General features: G+C 45.9%; 1 protein-coding gene across 4 annotated transcripts in view; it reads right to left on the bottom strand.

Annotated features, from left to right (window-relative positions):
• The window catches only part of Rnf157 (ring finger protein 157), a 77,506-nt gene extending 64,639 nt beyond the window's left edge, over positions 1-12,867 (bottom strand). For 3 of the 4 annotated variants that reach the window (XM_059272164.1, XM_059272166.1, XM_059272163.1), the window contains exon 1: positions 12,715-12,867. In XM_059272164.1, the coding sequence (XP_059128147.1) occupies positions 12,715-12,802 (88 nt within the window). In that variant the 5' untranslated portion in view covers positions 12,803-12,867. The remainder of the gene's footprint in view (positions 1-12,714) is intronic. The other variant, XM_059272165.1, reaches the window with a different exon arrangement.
• Positions 12,868-13,907: the final 1,040 nt, after the last annotated feature.

Raw genomic sequence — 13,907 nt, forward strand, 5'->3', positions numbered from 1 at the left:
TATCTTTGGTTGATGGAAATCTTTACAAATAATTTTTTTCTTTTCTATAAACAGACTTTGTAGCTCAGGCTGGCTCCTCCTAAGCTGGGCTGTCAAAATATTAATAGGTTTTCAACGTATTTATTAGTTTGTTTACTTAGTGTGTGTGTGTGTGTGTGTGTGTGTGTGTGTGTGTGTCCATGCTGGGGATTGAACTCAGGGCATTACATATGCTGGACAAGTGCTCTATCGCCAAGTTGCATTCCCAGTTCTTTGGATTCCTTTGGACATGAATTCCAGAAGGTTTTGAGAGATACTTGCTATATAATACAGATAAGATCTCCTAGCCCAGCTTGTGCATTTCCTTCCCTAGACATGGAATGTGGCTTTCAATGAACTCTAGATCCTCAGCGTGAAATGTCAGTTGGAGACCATGGTGTGCATGCTAGAAGCTCTCAATACCACTTTGTCAGTCATCATTCCTAGGCCCTTTCAGAGCAGAGAGCTAGGAGATGTTTATCAAAATAAAATATAACACAATATTTTTATTAATATATATGTGTGTGTGTGTATACATACACACACACACATATAGGGTTTTTTTGAGACAGGGTTCTATACACACACACACACACACACATATAGGGTTTTTTTGAGACAGGGTTTCTTTGTGTAGCCTGGCTGTTCTTACTCACTCTGTAGACCAGGCTGGCCTTGAACTCACAGAGATCCACCTGCTTGACTCCCAAGTGCTGGGATTAAAAGTGTGTGCCACCGCCGCCCAGCAATATTTTTAATTTTGTTTTTGTATGAAGCAGGTGTCATGTAGCCCAGGCATTCCTTCAATACACTATTTATCTGGGAATAACTTTAAAACCCTAATCCTCCTGCCTCCACCTCCCAACTGTTGAGATTATAGGCAGGTGCCAGCCAGCCTAGTTTATGTAGTGCTGGCAATAGAATCCAGGGCTCTAGGCAGGCTAGGGAAACAGCCTACTGACTGAGCTGTATCCTATAACCCTGGTTTTGGCTTTTGAGATAGGGTCTTCCAAATGTTATAGACCACTGGCTGACCTTGAACTCACAGCAGCCCTCCAGCCTCTATTTCCCAAGTGCTGGAATCACAAGTGTTCACCACTTGTGGAACTGTCTTGAGAACGGGTTTTAACATAATTCACAGTTTGAGGGTTGGAGAGTTGGCTCAGAAGTTATGAGCACTTCCTGCTCATCCGGAGGACCGGAATTAGCTGGTTCACAACTACCTGTAACTGCAACTCCACAGATTATGATGCTTTTGGCCTTCCCAGGCACCTGCACTCATGTGTACATACCCATATACAGATAAATAAATATACCTACACATAATTAAGAATAATAAAAGTGGGGGTTGGGGATTTAGCTCAGTGGTAGAGCAGCAAGCGCAAAGCCCTGGATTCAGTCCTCAGCTGGGGGGTGGGGGGTGGATAATAAAAGTGGCTGGGCGGTGGTGGCGCACGCCTTTAATCCCAGCACTCGGGAAGCAAAGACAGGTGAATCTCTGTGAGTTCAAGGCTAGCCTGGTCTACAAAGTGAGTTCCAGGACAGGCACCAAAGCTACAGAGAAACCCTGTCTCAAAAACAAAAACAAACAAACAAAAGAATAATAAAAGTTAATGAGTTTTTTGTTTCGTTTTTGAAACTGTGTTTCTCTGTGTAGCCCTGGCTGTCCTTGAACTCATTCTGTAGGCCAGGCTGGCTCAAACTCAGAGATCCTCTTGCCTCTGCCTCCCAAGTGCTGAGATTAAAGACTTTCACCACCACACCCAGCTTAAATGTGAATATTTTTTAAAAAGCACCCATGGTTCACTTGACTAGGGTGCAGCTCAGTGGCAAGTGTACTGACTTGTCTCTCTAAGGTTGGACAGGTGGACAGCAAGCTCTGTCACACTGCAAATGGTTGGTCTTTCTCACTAGTCTCAACAAGAAAAGAAAAAAAGGTAAAAGCAAATTTTAAAAAATCATGAGCCAGGTGGTAGTCAGGCATTCCTTTAATCCCAGCACTCAGGAGGGAGAGGCAGGCAGATCTCTGTGAGTTTGAGGCCAGCCTGGGCTACAGAGCAAGTTCCAGGACAGCCAGGGCAGATACGTAGAGAAACCCTGTCTCAACGTGTATGTGTATCTGTTTTTGTGTTTGTGCACATGACTACAGAGAATTCAGAAGAGGGTGTCAGATTCTCTGGAACTAGAGGCACAGGCGATTGTAAGGCACCTGATGTGGGTGCTGAAAACCATATGCAGGTCCTTTGCATAAGCAGTACATACAACCTAGCCATCTCTTCAGCCCACAAAGCAAATGTTGTGTGAAATTTTGATTGTGTTCTGACAAATAAAGCTTGCTTGGAGTCAGAGGGCAGAGCAGATAGGAGACAGGAAGTACTAAGGCAGGGCAGAGAGGGAATCTGAGCCTTTTTGGAGGAAGGAACAAAAGGGGTAGGAGGCAACTGGGGGCTGCTCCCCTGCTTCTCTGATCCTTCAGGTTCTTACCCCCCTTATCTGACTCTCGATTTTTTTTACTGATAAAGAAATAATTAGATAAACTAAACGCTTCAGCAAAAAAAAAAAAAAAAAAAAAAAAAAAAAAAAAAAATTTTTTTTCCCCAGACAGGGTTTCTCTGCTCTCTGTGTAGCTCTGGCTGTCCTGGAACTCAAAGGCTAGCCTCAAACTCACAGAGAACTGCCTGCCTCTGCCTCTCTAATACAAAAATCCTTTTGACTGATAAGGGTTTCTAGGACGAAATGGATTCTGTTTTTTGTTTGTTTTTGGTTTTTCGAGACAGGGTTTCTCTGTGCAGTTTTGGTGCCTGTCCTGGCTCTCATTCTGTAGACCAGACTGGCCAAGAACTCACTGAGATCCACCTGGCTTTGCCTCCCTAGTGCTGGCATGCACCATCATCACCTGGCTCCATCAATCTTTTTGTTTTTCTCAATAGAAATCTCCAGGGAAAAAAAAGTTCAAAAATTTATTCATTCTTAACAGAAACCAAGACATGGCCTTGTTTTTTGAGACTAGGTCTCTCACTGGCCTGGAATTCTCCAAGTATGCTAGGCAGGTTGATCACTGAGTCCTAGGGAATCCACCTATCCCTGCCTCCTCACTGCTGGGATCACATGTACCTGGTGCCTGGCTTTTTACACGGTGCTGGGGATCTGAACTCGGGTCCTTGGGCTTGCTTGGTGAGCACTTTACCACCTCCCCAATCCCTATTTTCATTTCTTTTGGACTGATTTGCAGGAGCAGAATTGACAGATCATAAGCTAAATTCATGTTTAACATTTAATTACATTTTGCAATTTTATTTATTTATTATGTGCACACACAGAGATGTGTCATAGTTTATGTGTGAACTTCAAAAGAAAATTAGTGGGAGTTAGTTCTTTTCTTCTATGTGGGTACCTAGGCTTGAACCTAAGATATCAGGCATCTTTATCCACTGAGCCATCTTACTAGCCCATGATTAATATTTAAAAGACTGCCAAATTCTTTCCAAAGTGGCTGTACCATTTTACATTTTCCCTTAGCAATTCATAAGGATTCTAATTTCTCTGCATTCTAAACATTTGACAGTGTCTGCCTTTTTTATTTTAGGCATCCTAGAGGGTATAATGGCATCTCATTGAAGCTGGTTTTGTTGTTGTTGTTTTTGTTTTTTTGATACAGGGTTTCTTTGTATACAGCTTTGGCTGTCCTGGAACTCGTTCTCTAGTCCAGGCTGGCCTCTAACTTGCTATGGAGACAAAGACAGCCTTGAACTCCTGATCCTCATGTTTCCACCTCCTGAGTGCTGGGACCACAGGCAGCACCATCATGCCTGACTTTTTCCTCAACAACATTTCCATGGAATTTCTATCACTATACTTTTCAGCGATCACTACAGCAGGCTGTCAGTTGCATTTCCATAGGAATTATCTCTCTATATATCTTGTCTTTTCATCTCTTCAATGTTTTCTAAAAAATTATTTTTGTTATTTTTAATTGTATGTATTGTGGTGGGTGTGTGCATGTGAGTGATGGTGCCTGCAGAGGCCAGAGTATTGGATCCCCTGGAGCTGGAGTTACAGATGGTTGTGAGCCTTCTGGGGTGGGTGCTGGGAACCGAACTCAGGTCCTCTGGAAGAGCAGTGCATGCTTTTATCCACTAAGCCATTTCCTCAGACTCTTTTAGAAATGTGTGTTTTTAATTCTGAAGGAATCCAATTTGTGTGTGTGTGTGAGTGTGTGTATGTGTGTGTGTTTGAGAGTTGGGGATACAGCTGGGTGGCAGAGCACCCAGCATTTGTAAGGCTCTTGTTTCCATCCCTAGCACTGAGACAACAAAAAGATGTCACTGGATTGTACTTTTGGTATCATTTCTAACTTTTTGAATAATCCAAATCAAATAGTTTCTCCTGTCTTCTAAGATTTTACATTTAACTCTTACCTTTTGGTTTGAAATGTAACTTCCATGCCATATAATTCACCTAATGTAAACTGTATAAACCAGGCTATAGTGACACATTTTTTTTTTTTTTTTTTGGGTTTTTCGAGACAGGGTTTCTTTGTGTAGCTTTGCGCCTTTCCTGGGACTCACTTGGTAGCCCAGACTGGCCTCGAACTCACATAGATCCGCCTGGCTCTGCCTCCCGAGTGCTGGGATTAAAGGCGTGCGCCACCACCACCCGGCGTGACACGTTTTTAATCCCAGCACTTGAGAGGTCGAAGCAAGATCTACCCTGACCTACATAGCAAGTTCAAGGCCAGCCTGAGCTATATGGGGACTCATCTTAAAAAATAAATAAATAAATAAATAAAAGACATACATACATGATTTGAAATATATATAGTGTGGTTTATAGTATATTCAGGGCTGAGCACCATTCACCCTTACCTAATTTTAGAACGTTTTCACTACCCTAAAAGAAACCTATTAACAGTCATTCCTCTCGTCCACTCTTCAGCTTCTGGTGAATCTACTTTCTGTCTCTGGATTTTTTTCTCTTTTGACAGTTCATAAAAATGATATAATATGTGACGTTTTGGATCTTGAACCTTTCACTTAGTGTAATGTTCTCAAGGGTCATTCATGTTGAAGCATGTATCAGTACTTCCCTCCTCTCACTGCCCAGTAATAGTCCACTGTCTATATTTACCGTGTTTACTCATCGCTTGTTCCATTCATCATCTGAGTAATTTCTACCTTTTCACTATTATGAGAAAAATGGTATGTACTTCATGTGCAAATTTTGTGTGAATGTTTTGGTCTTGTGCATACACAAGAAGTGGTATGACTGGATGAGTCATATAATAACTAACCATTTGAGAAATTATAAAACAGCTTAAAACTGTTTTCCTTTTTTGATTTTGATGCTGAGTTTCACTCTGGCCCAGGCTAACCTGGATTTACTCTGTAGCCCAGGCTGCCCTCCTAACTCAGTGTTCTTCTTACTCAATACTGAGATGACCGTGTGAGCCATCATGTCTTGTGGTAGGCTCTAGGTTTCCTTAGCAATGCTTGTTACTATTTTATTTTTCAGTTAACAGCTGTCCCATTAGATGTGACTTATTATCTAATAATAGCATTCTTTTGCAAGGGGGCAAGATCTAATTCTATAACCTAGGTTAGTCTTAGAATCTTACTGCCTTGGCCTCCTGAGAGCTGGGATTATAGGCCTGAGGCTTCTAATCATACACAACTTTGATCAGTATTTCCCTAAGGGTAGATACTGTGTATCTCTCCATGTGCTTATCAGCCATTGTTTATCTTTTTTTTTTTTCTTTTTGAGAACTATCAAGTACTTTGCCTTTTATCTTTTTCTTTTTTTCAAGACAGGGTCTATGTAGTCCTGGCTGGCCTTGATTTCACCTGCTGCCTCTGCCTCCCAAAGCCATGTGCCACGAAGACCAGCTAATCGGACTGTCATTCTATTACTTGTAAAGTGCTTTGTGTATTCTAGATAAAAATCCTTTACTATACTCATGACTTGCAAATGTTTCCATTCTCTGGGTTGTCTTACCACTTAATCCATTTGAGCTAAATTTTTGGGGATATAAAGAAAGGATCTGATTTGGGTGCTAGGAACTGAATTCAAGTCCTGCAAAAACAGAAGCTCTTAACCATTGAGCCATCTCTCCAGTTTGTCTTAAGAACATTGTTAATAGCACTAGGAATTGAATCCAGGACCTTGTGCATCCTGGGCATTCTACTACTCAACTATATTCCCAGCCCTCACGATGTATTGATTTCTCTATCTCTATAGTTATTTTTAAGGTTTTAAAAAGATTTTTTTAATGTGTATGGGTCTTTTGCTTGCATGTATGTCTATACCCCACGTGTGTACCCGGTGCCTGAGGAGGCCAGAAGATGGCATTGGTTGCCCTGGAAATGAATTAAGAATGCTTGTGCCGGGCGGTGGTGGTGCACGCCTTTAGTCCCAGCACTCAGGAGGCAGAGGCAGGTGGATCTCTGTGAGTCGAGGCCAGTCTGGGCTACAAAGTGAGTTCTAGGAAAGGCGCAAAACTACACAGAGAAACCCTGTCTCGAAAAACAAAGAAAAAAAAAATGCTTGTGAGTTGCCCAGGTGGTGAGTTACACACCTTTAATCCCAGCACTCAGGAGGCAGACTCAGGTGTGTCTGAGTTTGAGGCCAGCCTGGTCTACAAAGAGAGTTCCAGGACAGTCAGAACTATACAAAGAAACTGTGTCTCAAAACAACAACAAAAAGTATGGTGGTGAACCACCATATAGGTATTGGGAATTGTTCAGGGTCCTCAGGAGTACATCCAGTGCTAGTAACTGCTGAGCCAGCTCAAGAATTCCAGGTCATCCTCAGCTGTATCCTAGACCAGCCTGGGCTACAGAAGATCCTGGCAGAAAAGGATTTTGTGTGTGTGTGTGTGTGTGTGTGTGTGTGTGTGTGTGTGTGTGAATCCTGATCGGCAGAATGCTTGCCTCCCATCTCCCAAACAGACCCTTCATTTGCTCCCATGCTTGTACTCCTAGTACTTAAGGGTGTGGGTATGTGTGCAGGAGGCTAAGGAGTTCAAAATCTTCCTTGGCTATATAGTAAGTTCAAGGCCAGCCTGGAAGACATGAAACCCTATCTTGGAAAAAAAGAAAAATGAATATCAAAAGTAGATTTTTTACCCCTTACTCTTGATATTAGCGGGAAGTGACCAGTATCACCACATTCATGATCTTACTTCCTGTGGATGTCCTTCATCAGCTTGAAGAAGATCCTTTCTGGTCCTAACTTGGCAAGTGTTGTTTCACTCTTTTTTTGTTTGTTTGTTTGTTTATTTGTTTTGGTTTTTTTGTTTGTTTGTTTCATGTGCAGGTTTCTCTGTGTAGCCCTGGCTGTCCTGGAACTTGCTCTGTAGAGAAGGCTGGTCTGGAACTCAGAGATCTGCCTGCCTCTGCCTCCTGAGTACTGGGATTAAAGGTGTGCGCCACCACCACATGGCTGTGTTGTTAAATCACAGATGAGTGGATGTTCTAGCAAATGTTTTGTCTGAATCTACTAATACAATCAGGTAGCTTTTATAGTTTATTCTATTAGTGTGGCATATTAACAATGACTGACATCGTATATGAAACAGCTCATACTACACTAACAGGACACAGCCTGCTTGGTCACTCTATAGTCTGCATGCTTATATTTGTACATGTACCTCTGACACTAAACGATTAGCGGTGAACTTTTGGAAGAAGTGTAGTTTTTAAATAGTGATTTTTGTTTGTTTGTTTGTTTTTTGTTTTTCGAGACAGGGTTTCTCTGTGTAGTTTTGGTGCCTGTCCGGGATCTCACTCTGCAGACCAGGCTGGCCTTGAACTCACAGAGTTCCACCTGGCTCTGCCTCCCGAGTGCTGGGACTAAAGGCATGCACTACCACAGCCCAGCTTATATAGTGATTTTTTTTTTTTTTTTTTTTTTTTGGTTTTTCGAGACAGGGTTTCTCTGTGTAGCTTTTCGCCTTTCTTGGAACTCACTTGGTAGTCCAGGCTGGCCTCGAACTCACAGAGATCCGCCTGGCTCTGCCTCCCGAGTGCTGAGATTAAAGGCGTGCGCCACCACCGCCCGGCTATAGTGATTTTTGAAGACATGCTTAGTTATTAAATTTTTTGTGTTCCAGTACTCTTGCAACAACTAAAAATTAAAGCTCAGCAAAAATAATTAAAATAGACAAGCACAATAATACACCTATAATCCTCATTACTTTAGAGCCTGAGGCAGGGGGATTAACAGTTCTGATCAATATAGTAAGATTTTGAATCAACAACAACAAAAAAAAAAAAAAAAAAAAAAAGAAAGAAAGAAAAGAAAAGATTACAAGAGGAAGCCAGGCTGGGCGGTGGTGGCGCACGCCTTTGATCCCAGCACTCAGGAGGCAGAGCCAGGCGGATCTCTGTGAGTTCGAGGCCAGCCTGGGCTACCAAGTGAGTCCCAGGAAAGGCGCAAAGCTACACAGAGAAACCCTGTCTCGAAAAACCAAAAAAAAAAAAAAAAAAAAAAAAAAGAGGAAGCCAGGAACTGAAGAGAGATACTCATTGGTTAAGGGCCCATACTGCTCTTGCAGAGGACCCAGGTTCAGTTCCCAGCACCCACACTGGGTAGCTCACAATGGCCTACTTGCCTGTAACTCCAGCTTCAAGTAGGATCCAATGCCTGTGCAGCCACACATACTCACACAGCCATACCCCCCACCCCCGCACACACACAAGCACATAATAAAAAGTAAAATAAGCTGGGAGGCAGGCAGCAACAGGCAGATTTCTGAGTTCAAAGCCAGCCTGCTCTACAGATCAAGTTACAAGACAGCCAGGGCTACACAGGGAAACCTTGTCTCAAAAAAACCTACAATAAAGTGCAGTAAGATTGTCCTTCTGTATGCTGTGAATATGTGTTCCTCTCATTAGTTAATAAAAAACTAATAGGCTGGTAGCTGGGCAGGAAGTTAGGCAGGAAATCCATACTGAGAATGCTAGGAAGGAGAAGGGTAGAGTCAGGAGTCGCTAGCCAGACACAGAGGAAGCAAGATGAGAATGTTGTACTGAGAAAAGGTACCAAGCCACATGGCTAAACATTAGATAAGAACTATGGGATAATTTAAGTGTAAGAGCTAGTTAGTAATAAGCCTGAGCTACTGGCCAAGCATTTATAATTAGTATAAGCCTCTGATTATTTGGAAAACAGCTGCAGGACAGAGAAAAGCCTCTGATTACAATAAAAAAATTCTTTTAAAGAGGAAGACACCATATTTACATTGTCTGTGTCAACTTGCCTAGGTGATACTATCCAATAGTCTTCCAAACACTAGTCTAAATACTGCTGTGAAGGATTTGGGGGATGTGAAGTAAAACACAAGGACATAATAGATATTAAAGTCAAATAGACTAGAGCTGTCGAACAATATAACTCACTAGCAGAACACTTAGCTAGCATTCACAAGGTCCTGGTTGCTCTCCAGTACTACCAAAACAACAACAAAATATTAGTCCAAAATCACAGGTATGTTGTCGCGTCCCTGCAGTCTTAGCGCTGAGGAGACTAAGGAACTAGGAGCGGGCGGTAGTGCATGCCTGTAATTCAAGTACGTGAGAGGTGGAAGGAAGAGAATCAGAAGTTCAAGGTTCCAAGCTGGGCAGTGGTGGCGCACGCTTTTAGTCCCAGCACTTGGGAGTCAGAGGCAGGTGGATCTCTGTGAGTTCGAGGACAGCCTGGGCTATAGCGTGAGTTCCAAGAAAAGGCTCGAAAGCTACACAGAGAAACCCTGTCTCGAAAAACCAGGTGGAAAAGAAGAAGTTCAAGTTTCCTTGGCTATATAATGTGTTTAAAGCCAGCCTGGGTTGTATGAGACACTATCTCTAAGAGGGGGAAAAAAAGAAATTTTTTGTTTGTTTGTTTTAAGCTTTAGGCTGAGCAAGTCGTGGTACTCAAGAGGCTGAGGCAGGATTGACACTTTGAAGTTAACCTATACTACAGAGCAAGACCCTGTCTCAAAAGAAAAGAAAGAAAGAAAAAGAAAAAAGAAGAACTTGATGAGGTAGTGAATGTCTTTAATCCCAGCACTTGAGGAAGAGATACACAGTCTCTGAGTTCAAGGCCATCCTGGTCTACATAGTGAGTTCCAGGCCAGCCAGGGCTACACACTGAATGCTATCTAAACAAAAGGAAAGGAGGAAGAAAGCAAGCAGAAAAATTAAAGCCAACCTGGAATGCACAGAAAGACTGTTCAAAAACAACAAAACACTTCCGTGTGTCTAGGTGGGGGTATAGTTTAATTAGTAAGAATGTTCACCTAGCATGTAAGAAATCCTGGGTTCAGGGTTGGAGATGGCTCAGTGGTTAAGAGCACTAACTGCTCTTCAGGAAGATCAGGGTTCAATTCCCAGCACCTACATGGCAGCTCACAACTGTCTGTAACTACAGTTCCAGGAGACCCAACACTCATGGTAAAACACCAATGCACATGAAATTTAAAAAATTAGCGGGGCAGTGGTGGTGCACGCCTTTAATCCCAGCACCTGGGAGACAGAGGCAGGAGGATCTCTGTGAGTTTTGAGGCCAGCCTGGTCTACAGAATGAGGTCTAGGACAGGCACCAAAACTACACAGAGAAACCCTGTCTTGAAAAAAAAAAATTTAATAACTGATTAGTTAATTAAAAAGAAAAGAAAACCTGAGTTCAAACAAAATATACTCAGCTTGGGAGTAAATTCATATGGTCCCAGTACTTGACAGGACCAGAAGTTCAAGGTCATCCTTAGCTACAAGTCAGTCTGACGCAGCCTGTGCTAAATAAGACCTGTTTCAAAATAACAATGAAAAGCAATAAATAAAAATGAGTTAGAATGAGGTAAAACTTTTCAAAGATTGGTAGATCGGGGAGCATTATTTTGGACTGTTAAATACCAAATGTGTTTACTTGAAAAAGGCTTTGGAGGTACGTGCTGTGACTCATGCTTGTAATCCCAGTGTTTGGGAAAGGGGAGGCTAAGGCCAGAGGCCTGCCTCAGGTTTGTGGCTCAGCAAGGCTACATACGGAGTTTCCGGCCAGCCTGACCTACAGTGTGAGACCCTGTCTCAAAAACAAGTTCCCATCTCCCAAAAAAGATTTTAGTTTGGTCCATTATTCTCTTATTGCCTTTGGGAACAGCCTTTCAGACATCTACCATTATTAATTCCCATATGTGGAGAAGGAAGGGTAAATTTTCTCCTGAGGCAGCAAACCCTATAAAACTCCAAGGTCAGCAAAACATGATCCATATTCTGATCAATAAAAGCTGAGTGACTTAGACAGAAAACACACACACACACACACACACACACACACACACACACACACACATACACTGCTGCTGCATATTTTTGGTTTTAAGAAACAAAATGCCAGTCAGGTGCAAGGGCTCGTATTTGTAGCCCTACCACCGGGAAGAGGGACTATTTACACTTCCCTTTTTGTGGCTGTTGTATTGATTTTATTTTGTTTGAGACAGTCTCACTGTGTAGCTCAGGCTGACCCCAAACTTAATAATCCTCCTGCCTCGGCCTCTAGAGTGTTACAATGCATTTTTAATAGATAAAAGTAACCATACAGTCATAATTAGCAAGAGCTTTATTGAAACACTAGGTAGGGATCCGCAGCTTTATCTCCGGCCTGTCTAAAACAGTTCTTACTCGTTCTCTGGCACAAAGGAGACATAGAGCTGCTGGTACACACTGCAGGGAGGCAGGTTCATTGTCTGGTCCCAGCTTCCACCTGGCAGAAACTGGATGTACTGCTGAGAAACCAGCTCGACTCATTAGCATGTCTTTATTCTACCAAAAGGAAGATGGGATCCTCTCCAATTCTAACACCTCACTCTGCTATCATCAAAATCCTCATCGGGTCCTCAAGACAGAGGGAAGGCGGTAGACATGGGTCCCCAGGGGTCTTGAGAACAGCAAATAAAAATAATTAATAATAATAATAATAATAATAATAATAAAGGGACAGATAGCCTGGTCACTCGCCAGCAGCTCAGCGGCTGCCCTCCACTCAATTCGACTACTTTGGCATTCTCTCTCCTCGGCTGTCAAAACTGTCCTGCAGTGCGAATGCTGATGCAGAGGATGGAGGCATTTACTTTTCCGAGCTACGGCATGCGTCTGAAAAATACTTTTGCCCTGTCCCCAGGCATCCCGTTGCCAGAAACCAGCAAAGGGGCGACCCAAGTGACTCTGTCAGATTCCCATCATTTCTGCTCACTTAGTTTTCCTCTGACAGCCTGCGGAAAAGCTAAGGGCTGCATGAGCAAGTTCGTTCTCCCCGCCACCCCACGCCAGCAGAAACCCACTCCCAACTATCCCAGAGGCCAGGACGAGGCAGCCCGGGGTCAACACCTGGCACAGGTGCCTGTCAGCGATGCCTCTCCAAACCCGCAGCCCCTGCAACGCCGCATCCCGGGAGGCGCGCGTCCCCGTCGCAGAGCAGATTACCACCGAGGTCGCTCACGTCCCCGGCGGAGGGTGACCTCGATGACCCCGCAGGCACCTGCAGCCCCTCTCTCTGCACGGTGTCGCAGGGACCCGCGAGGAGGGGCACCCCACGCCCTGCATCCGGAAGACCTCCCCCGCTCCGAGGCCGGCTCGGGGCCGCCCGGACCGCCGCGTCGCTCGCCCGCAGCATCCGACGCGCGGCCTCCCCTCCGCCCGGCCCGCGGCGCGCGCGCGCGGCCCTCACCGGACTTGGGCGGGTAGCGGTACACGGAATTGGACGGGATGTCCACCTCCTCCACGCCCGCGTGCTGCCGGCTCGTTAGGGCCCCCATGGCCGCTGCGACCTCGGCGTCGCCCGGCGACGGTCTCCGCGCCTCAGCGCGCCGGCCGGCCGCACGCCCGATGCGGGGGTCGGCGGCCCGCCGCGGCCCGCTCGGCGGCGGAGGCGCTGCGGCGGAGGCGGCGGGGAGCGGCCTGCAGGGCGCGCACCATTCTCCGCCGGGTACCGCGGCGGCGCCTCTGCCGGAGGGGGCTGCGGGGCTGAGCCGGGGGGGACGGGCGGGGGGGGGGGGCGCCGCCGCCTCAGGCCGCGTGATGTCAGCGGCGGCAGGCGCGCGCGGGGGGTGGGGGGGGACCGCGGCGGCCTCAGCCAATGGGGCGGCGGGGCGGGAGCGCCCGCGGGCCGGCCAGCCAATGGGAAGCGAGCTGCGGTGGGAGCCGGCGGCGCGTGCTTCGCGCGGAGGCTGCGGCGCGGACGCGACCCGGGGCTGAGCGGCGGCGACGGGCAAGCATCTGGGTCTCCCGGAGCTGCCCCGCTGTAGCTGAGAGGCCCCGGGTGCGTCGGGCAGAAGAAGCGTGGTCCCCTCCAGACCCGAGTAGTGTCCCGGTTGGATCACCGAGCTGGGAGCGCCTCCCCCGCGGCTCCGGGGAGGCCTGCTTCGAGCTCGCGCGCCTTTGTCCCCGGATCCCAAAGCGAGCTGCCCCGCCCTGGCAGCCAGGGCCCCACCTTCTCCTCCGCATCAGTCGAGGGCAGACCCCCAACGGGAAGCATCCACATCCCTCATGCCCCTGCCGCTAGAACCCCCAAAGTGCTCTGCCAACCCCACGTCCCAAATTGTCAGCAAGACTCCATAGGGGATGCTGGGCCACCCGCTAAGATGTGGCCACCCCTCTGTACAAGCTGTTTGTGCCCACTTCCCCTGCACAGCCCTGATAGCCTTTAGGGTTTGAACTGGTAGAGCATCAAGTCAAGATAGTCACTTTCAGTCTATCCCTTTTGAACTGTTCTTTGGAGACTTTGGGAAGACCTATGTGTGGCCTATGGGTTCCTAAATAAAAAGGAGATCCAATAGAGCAGACCTAGGGCTTCCGTGTGTGTACACACACACACACACACACACACACACACACACACACACACACACACACACACCAGTG

Source organism: Peromyscus eremicus, chromosome 8a, assembly GCF_949786415.1.
Source record: "Peromyscus eremicus chromosome 8a, PerEre_H2_v1, whole genome shotgun sequence".
Classification (NCBI taxonomy): Eukaryota; Metazoa; Chordata; class Mammalia; order Rodentia; family Cricetidae; genus Peromyscus; species Peromyscus eremicus.